We start from the raw sequence: 9,223 nt of genomic DNA on the forward strand, positions 1-9,223 counted from the left end.
TTCCTCTGTGAACCGACTTTGTACAACCCTAGGCCCCTCCGGTGTGTATATAAACCTGAGGGTTTAGTCCGCAGAGGGCATCATAATAAATCATAGGCTAGACATCTAGGGTTTGGCCATTACGATCTCGAGGTAGATCAACTCTTGTAACCCCTATACTCATCGAATACAATCAAGCAGGACGTAGGGTTTTACCTCTTTTAAGAGGGCCCGAACCTAGGTAAACATCGCGTCCCTATTGTCCCTCGTTACCATCGATCCTTAGACTCGCAGCTTGGGCCCCCCTACCCGAGATCTGCCGGTTTTGACACCACCGCGACTCGTCTCCCTCGTCGTCGTCCTCCGTCCTCATCGTGGCAACTTGCCTCCCCACCATCGTCGCAGACCACTTTGCTCGTCGTGAACCAACCTCCTCCTGGTCCGGACCTGTCCTCCTCCGCCACCGTGGCCGTCCTCCTCGACTGTTCCTCCTCCGTCGCACCCCTTCGTCTGCCAACATCCTCTATGGCCGGAGCATGCAAGCCACGTTGATTCTCTTCCTCCCTGACCACCTCGTCTGATTCTAGGAAGGTGAGTAAAGAACTGACCGATTCTCTCATGGGTTATGGCTTGTGATGATGGTGATATGCTGCTACATGTGTGTGTCAACACATACATGGATATGTGGTGGGATGTGATGCTACATGTGTGTATTTTGTGGTGCCGCCGTATTGCTTTGTAGATGTTCTGTTGTACATACAGATTTGAGGAAGAGAACATGTGTGATATTCTCCACTAGTAGTAGATGCTCATGTATATTTGCTTTGCAGATGTGCCGTTGTCCACTGGAAGAAATACATATGCATGTGATGTGCAGATTTGAGGAAGAAGAAAGAAATAAAAGTGTTGAAACGATAATTCAATTTGGAGCCCGGGCTCATTTGCACCTGGTGACCAGTAAAATAATAAAATAAATAAAATCATTTTTAATGCAAAATGCTCAAAATTTGTAGGGTTCGTGCAAAATTTCGGGATGTTTGGACATTTGATGAGCTTGCAGCAAAAAAAGGCAAAATTGGGTGTGAACAGTGCCGTTTTCAAAAGTTTCTCCGACTCCCAAAATTTCTCTTTTTTGCCATGAGATCCTCAAATGTCTAAACTTCATCAAATTTTGCACGGGCATCACGCACAAAAGCATCTTGCACGACCAAAAAACATTTTTTTATTTTTCATGAATTTACTGTTCATCCTCGGGCTCATCTGAGCCCAGGTGCCGAAACGTCGTTCCCGTATTGAAACTGCTTCTGAAAACAACAAAAACGAAACAACAACGCGAGAAAAAAATGCCGTCCCCTCACCAGCTACAAGCCTAGTACAAAGAGCAAACAAAAAAGAAGACAATTACACAACAACCCACCTATCCTCAGGCCACCATGCAAATGAGGCCCAATTGGGTCATGCCATGCCTGGCACGAGACGTATACTATACGGGTCATGCCGTGCCAGCCCGCGTGCCACGCCCCAAGGCCCAAGCACGACTCCTATAGTAAAACGGGCCAGACCGACACGTCCAGCCCACCAGCCCGTGTATTATTCAACCTATTGGGTTGTACAAATAAAAAAAGGACCATGCCGTGGGAGCACAAGCACCGCTCGTTTATAACCGTGACGGGCCGAGTACGCGGCCCCGACCCATCTATACAGCTTTGCATGTAGGTATATCCATAGCTGGCCAAACGGGCCGGCCCACGAGCACGCCGACACAGCCCGTCATGGACCAGGCACGACACGAGCTAAATGGGCCATGCCTGGGCCTAGAGGCTGGGCATGCGGGCCGGATGGCCCGACCCAGTTATTATTTATTATTTTTTCATATACATATATATATAAATCCTAAATTACAGCCCAATAGGCTGAAAAACATGCGGCCCATCACGCTAAACATGCTACAGGCCGGCCCGTTTAATAATCAGGCCGTGCCTGGGCCGAGAAGCGACGCACGTGGGCCGACACGACCCGGCCCGGCTATTAAACATGCCACGGCGGGCCGGGCCGTGCCAGACACGACTAACACGAGCCGGGCCGGCCCGTTTGGGGTATATCGAAGCAACCAGCCCGATAAGGCCGAAAACCCCCGTCCCGCAGCTTCACTTTCCCCATTCTCCTTCCAATCCACCACTCCGCCGCTAGGGTTTTTAAGTTTTAGTCCCACAGCAGCGGCGGCCGTCGGCGGCGACAACCAAACCCCCGCGGGATCCCGAGCGAACTCGAGCGAGAGAGATGAGGCTCCTCACGCACAACTTCCTGGCGTCGAACGTGAAGGGCGTGAGCACGGGCTACCCGCTCGCGCTGGAGGTCGCCAAGACGTCCATCAAGGAGGTGGAGCTCAACGTCGACTTCCTCCGCGGGATCCTTCCCAAGATCGACTGGCGGGCGCTCTTCGCCGCCACCAGCGCCGCGGGGTTCCCGGAGCTCCTCGCCGCAGAGCAGCCGCCCGAGGCGGAGCTCTTCGCCGAGGGCGCCGCGGACGTCGAAGGCAGCGCGATCCGCCGCCTCCACCACGCGCTCCTCGAGATCCACGTCGAGGAGGGCACCCTCGTCTGCCCCGACAGCGGCCGCTCCTTCCCCATCCTGAAGGGCGTCCCCAATATGCTTCTCCATGAGGACGAGGTGCGGCACTGACTCGCGTGCAGCACCAGCCGGCTGCCTTGCTTGCTTGTTTGCTCGTGCCACATACGGTTATGCACTTCCAGGGCTTGGACTCCTAAGATTGTGTGTATGAACTATCCTAGTATGAATTGTGGATCTTGAAGTCGTACCTTGATAAATACTACTACCTGTGACGTTTTGCTCCAAATCGCGCTTTTGTTTCAGCATATTGGGGCTTCTGAACCTTGACTTTACTCAACTGCTGCTACTGTACTTTTTAGTAAATTTTCCTTTGATGATCATGAATGATTTAGTACAGTAGTGTGAGGGATTGCTGTAGGGGGAAATGAACATATGAAATTACAGTTTATTTGTGGTTAAGTATAATTTGTAGTTCTGTTGAGGAAATTACTTTTTGATTGAGTAATTTGGGGTCAAAACTATTGCTTAGCGTGCATTTTTATTCTCGCTGAGGTGTTACAATATTGAATCATCTCGTAGCATGCATGGTGTTAGTAGTGTCATTGGGACTGGTAATGAATCATCCATTCATCTTGTATAGTAGATGAAAATTTGATTATGATTTGTGCCAAAACTACCAATTGAGGGCTGTATGAATATGGCTGCATTTTTGTTATGTGTGTGTATAGGGGTGTGTTTAGGTGCAGAATTTTCAGTCATACCCATCAAACAATTTCGTACACTAGTTTGAAAATCTGAATCTTCCTCTTACTGGCTCTCATCACTGGTGTATACCATATACTAGTGAGTTGTACGTGCTTTGCACGCGAGATATTGTTGCACCATAATATTAACAAGCCACAGTATTTACATATGCATAATGTAAAATACAGTGTTGTTACCGATGATAGTTGAATTAATTAAAAAACAAAATTTAGCCACATAGCGCATTGTACATGATATAGTATATGTATTGACCTTAAGGCATCTTCAAAAGTGATCCTCAAAACTTCGGCACATGTCCGATCGGACATTTTTGTTCACTTTTGCAATCCAGTGGGACCCTTATCATTTCGCAAAGTCGTCTGGATGTCTGTGAGCTATACCGTAGTCCGGACATCCACTGACCAACCAAAAGCCTCCATGTGGTCCTCCTCTCTTTTCTCTCTCGTCATGCATGGTCCTCCTCTCTCTCTCCCTCCTCCCAGCTGTCATAACACCACATATCCCACCACATGCATTGTTGAGTATTATTAGGAAGTATAGGATAGACTAGGATTTGGTCATGCCTTGTCTTGTACTCCAAGTTGGTCTTTGTACTCCTATATATATGCCCACGAGGCTCAAGCAATACAACGAATAATTCCACCAAATCCCTCTCTCCCTTCTAACATGGTATCTATCGCAAGTCGATCCTAAACCCTAGCCGCCGCCGCTTCCGCACCCGCACGCCGCCCCCGGGGCGGTCGGCCTCCATGACCGCCGCCGGGGGCCGCGCCGCCCGTACCTAGGGTTCGTCCGCCGGTCGTGTTGACCGGCTGCCCTAGAGAGTCTTTTCCCCGAGCCTTGCTCCGGGGTTCTCTCCCATCGGTCATCTTGGTCGCGCGGTTTCTTTTGGTTTTCCGATCCATTTTTGATCGGTTTGCGTCGCCCACCGCCGTCGTCGACCCCGTGCGCCTCTACTCCAACACCGGCGCAATCGGTCGGCTTCTTCATCGACCCGGCGGCCTCGCGCGTCGTTCGCGCGTCTGCCCGTCGGTCGCCCCGAACCGGCGGCCTCGCGTCATGCGGCGGCCCTTCACCGTCGCCGTTCGCGCGCCGGCCCGCCCGTTGATCTATGCCGGCCGTCACCGCCCTGCTCCGACCGGGACTCCTGCATCACCCCGACCCGGCGGCCTCGCGCCATGCGGCGGCCAATCATAGCCGCCCGCCGTCGCTGGCTTCATCTCGGACTCCGCCCGTCGGTTACGCGCGCCTCCACAGGTCCCGTGAAGATCGTCCCCGAGTTTAGCGCGCCGCTCCACCGATCGAGCAATCGGCTGCCGCTGCGTCGCCCCGTCGGGCCGCAGCGCCGCTGCCCCGTGGTTCTTCTCCCGGCTGCATCGACCCGCGTCACCGCTGCGTCGCCCCTTCTCTCCCTTCTAACATGCATGGCCCGTTGGCCCCCCTCTACTCTATCTCCTCCCAACCAGATTAATTTGTGAATAGTTTTGGATGGCTCACTCCGGCATTATGTCCGCGGACCATGCCCGGACATAAAAACAGACATATACCGGAGACTTTTGCAGGTCGGCTTTGGAGATGCCCTTAAGACCAAAATTTCATGAGCATGAATAGTTAGTTCAGGATGCCCCCATAAATAGCTAGTATTACAACATTTGGTAGAAACTATTTGAAAACCTAGATAGACTTCAAGAAGTGGTTGATAATAAATCACGTTGAACAAGATTTCACATGGCAATCTCATACTCCCTCCGTCCGAAAATACTTGTCGAAGAAATGGATGTATCTAGATGTGTTTTAGATCTAAATACATCCATTTTCATACATTTCTGCGACAAGTAATTCTGGACGGAGGGAGTAGATGACAACGCTTTTTGCAAGAGGAAGAAAAACTATTGGAGCAAGAGGATGCATGAAGAGTCTAGAATAGACAAGTGTCCCGAGATAGTAAAAGGGGCAGCTGCATGGATCTTACATCACACACAAGAATTGGTTTACATCAGATTTTATATTTAACCATTAGAAACTTCTAGATAGTACACATGGCACAATCTGATGTAATGAATAGGAAATCGGACGGCTATCAACATTCGGATTTGCCACCTCTTTGCCATCGGATCGAGTTCATCCAACGATCCATATTCAAAGTTATTCCTACACTATATGGGGGTATAGATATAGATATAGATAGGGGTATAGATATAGATATAGATAGGGGTATAGATATTCTTGTTATACAGGAGTATATGTCATCGGTCTGTACCTGTGTTGCACACATGATTCTTAAAAAGAAAAAGAAAAAAGAAAACTGTGTTGCACACATTTATATCCAAACACATCGTGTACCTGTGTGGCACACATGTATATCTTAACTTTGTGTCCAATCTAATGGGCGATCCTCGAAACTCCATGTTAGCCTTAATCACGTAGACAGGAACATAAGTTCCACAACTGTTTTCTACTATCCCCAAGTGTCGTTGTCAGTTGCCCTATTTGTGATGGCAGCATAGGCATCAGTTGCTTGCTTGCTCATATCATTTCCCCATTTGGGTCCAGCCACCAACTTCCATTTGATGTTCAATGTTTTTTAAGATGCTTTACCTTTTAAAAATGCTGTTAAATTGTAACAAGAAAGTTATTGAGCGCTTATGGTGATCCTGATAGCAATTGGTTGCTCCATTATACAGTCCCCTATAAGTAGAGTTAATGTTTCCATTTTTCTGGAGCAGATATTCATCCATTTTATTGCTTGCGTTTTAGGTGAATATGTTATGCCAATGACTTTGATATTAAGTTCAGTACAGAAAGGTATGTAAGTTTTGTATTTTAGGTTTTTAGATTTATGGTACAAACTACTCCAGCAACTAAATCTCCAGCAAAAATAGCAACTAAATTTCCACATATTTAGTGCAGTACTATTTTACAAAAACTTGCATGATGTACTGTTCCACATCTATATATGTGGAAATGTACTCCAGTAAATTGAGCTTATGCCTGGAAATGTGCAGCTAGACACCTAGTACTGTTCGAGGAAATCTCCAGATGTATTTAACAGTTCACAACTTTTGTCAAATGAGAGCTCTAGGCTCTTTTGGCCATGTGAAATCCAAGCAGGAATAGTTTTCTGTTCTAGTAGCACCTCTGAATCCTGTACTGGTCCTCACAAATTACAGCAGATCAAGCTAGGCAGCCAGCTTGGCGTATGAAATAATGAAACCCACAACTCCTGGTTGGTTGGGTTGGTGACCAAATGCAAATTTCTGGCGTTAGTAGTCTGCAGGCACATCACAATTTGATGGGACGTCGCAAGGCCCGTTGTAGCAGCATCGAGAGAAAGTTCTGGTTCTGGGTGGCACTCCCATATTTGACTAAGACGTTTGATCACTTGTACGCCACATTTCGCTGTACGTCCAGTGCGCTCATTATAGTTTCATCCAGTACACAATTGAAGACTTGCTGTAGAAATCTTTGGAAGATCATGTCGAATGGTACTGGTACGGTGGCCTGGTCCGGCCATTGAAAAACCTTCAGCTGTCCCTGTTAAATGCAACCCACTGGGTGCACGCCCGTTCAAGGAAAATGAAAGGTGGAACATTGATTGAGGACTGAGGACTGATGGAACGGGCCAGTTCCAAGATCTGAAGTAAGAGTAGCATTTTCTTTTCAGTGTTATGGAAACAGCAGCAGGCGAGAGTTAGGAGAAACCCCCCGATTGGTATATAAGCCGGACACAGATATTTAGAATTTAATGTTTTAACTAACAAAACATATGTAATATGCCATATAAATTATAGGTTTAGAAACTCCATTCGATGATGAATTTAAAGATATATTGCTTATAGGCACTGTTGAAATATATTGGCCGTCTCTCTTCATCGTTCGGACTTTTGAATGAGTTGGCTGGAGCATGAATTCAGTATGATATCTGGGCCAAGAGATATTGACACTAACAAAACATATGTAATATGCCATATAAATTATAGGTTTAGAAACACCATTCGATGATGAATTTAAAGATATATTGCTTATAGGCACTGTTGAAATATATTGACCGTCTCTCTTCATCAGTTCGGACTTTTGAATGAGTTGGCTGGAGCATGAATTCAGTATGATATCTGGGCCAAGAGATATTGAGTTTTAGGCTAAATAAGACATATCATCCGCTTCTCTCGGGATACTCCCTCTTATCCATATTAATTTCGCTGACTTATTTTTACTAAATCAGTGATATTTTTTTTAAGGAAATGGAGTAATAGTTTTTGAACTCTAAATTTGTATGAACTTTCTGCTAAACGAAATTGCGCGCCCCCCATAAGCCTGCAAACACGACTACTTCGCTTTGGTTCAAAAAAAAACACGACTACTTCGCTCACTCGGGCATGACCTAGAAAAAAACTCTCCCTCGGGCCCACTGGGCAGTAGACATCTTCCCTCGGACCCGTGCGTCGGCAGTCAGGACCCAGTTCGTCAGGAATCACGCACGATTTCTCACACGTAGACGAACGAGATGAGCGCGACGAACGGGTGAGCCACCTCTTTGAGCCGCTCCGGCCGGCGGCCGGCGAGCGCTGACCAGCGACTTCCGGGCCCACCTCGGGCGATCCAGTATCGCGGCATCGGCCGGCGTGTGTACACGGCCGGGCAGGAACCGGAGGCGTGCACGAAACCTGGCCCATCCCGTGTCGCCCGAGACCGGTCTTCACTTCTGCAGCTGTTCAGGGCCCACTCGTCACCTACTTCCTGGCTCCTGCCAGAAACAAGTGTTCGGAGCGGTGCGGACGACCTATCGGAAGTTCGGAACACATCATAGACTCGGTTCGGTAGCCGAGCAGCCCGAGTTGGACCGCAGCTATCTGTCGCACTGACCCGGTCTTATTCCGTGCTAATAGTCTTTTGTGGATTGGTTTTGAGACCTGTGATCCGAAATAAGTGTCACACATTTGAACTGAAGTTAGTTTAAAACTGCAACACTTATTATGGATTGAAGGTAGCAGCAAATACTCGATTCATCGACCATCTAAAGAAGAACTCTATTTCAACCCACCTGAGCGTGACTCGCTGTAAAAAACAAACAACTGTAACCCAGTCGTCTCTAGTCAACATCAATAGCCGTTCAGTCAAAGAAAACAAACATGAACTTCGTTGTCTAGACTGGCTCAATCAAGTAGCAGTGCTCAGGGTAAAAACTAAATCAAGTACTCCCTCCGTCTAGGTGAATAAATCATCTTAGGTTGTGCATCATGACGAAGGTGGAGAGAAAAACGAAAGAATTTAATGTTTATTTGCTAATTAATAGCATTGCATGCAACAAACCAACCACCGCATGTCATGTTTGATAGTCTCAAGTCATTAAAAGCATACAAGCCCCACATTTCTTATTGGTTGATTCCTTTATTTATGTCAAAAAATAAGAAACAACGTGAGAGTTAATGCACCGCGCCTATGTGTTTTGGGACTATTTGGTTTTCGTAAAATGACTTATTCACCTAGACGGAGGGAGTAGCAGTGTTGGCACATCACTCGGCTCCTCGCTCACTTTGGAGAATGAAACTTACCAGCTATTTGGAAATAATTATTTCCAATCGCTTTACAAATAACAAAACGGGAAGATTTTATTCTTGTCATTAAAAGTCGGGTTTTTTCTCCCTTTTCACATCAACAACAACACTCATGCAATGAAACGAGATGGCATGTCATGTATTAGTAAATGCTCTAACATGTTTTCACTATGATGAAGAACATCATTTATCCTTTCCAAAAAATCAGTGATGAAATTTGGTTTGAATGACAATGGTATTTAAGATCAATTAATCAACCCCTCTTGCAAGTCATAATTAAAATAGGAGCTATAACACTAATGGTGTTGTCACTCTTTAAGTTCCAAGGGGTCCATGTTCTATTGCTTAGCTAG

The 9,223-nt window shown here is 46.9% G+C and overlaps 1 protein-coding gene across 1 annotated transcript; it reads left to right on the forward strand.

Moving 5' to 3' along the window:
• The first annotated feature begins 2,112 nt into the window (after positions 1 to 2,112).
• Positions 2,113 to 2,836, forward strand: LOC109769495 (multifunctional methyltransferase subunit TRM112 homolog A). Its single transcript, XM_020328229.3, has one exon. It carries the CDS (start codon positions 2,260 to 2,262, stop codon positions 2,659 to 2,661), a length of 402 nt encoding a protein of 133 aa, XP_020183818.1. The 5' UTR covers positions 2,113 to 2,259; the 3' UTR covers positions 2,662 to 2,836.
• The last annotated feature ends 6,387 nt before the right edge of the window (positions 2,837 to 9,223 follow it).

Source organism: Aegilops tauschii, chromosome 2, assembly GCF_002575655.3.
Source record: "Aegilops tauschii subsp. strangulata cultivar AL8/78 chromosome 2, Aet v6.0, whole genome shotgun sequence".
Lineage (NCBI taxonomy): Eukaryota > Viridiplantae > Streptophyta > Magnoliopsida > Poales > Poaceae > Aegilops > Aegilops tauschii.

Bases quoted from the DNA above. Each gene is read 5' to 3' on its own strand.
- LOC109769495 (XM_020328229.3), top strand. From the start codon at position 2,260: ATGAGGCTCCTCACGCACAACTTCCTGGCGTCGAACGTGAAGGGCGTG.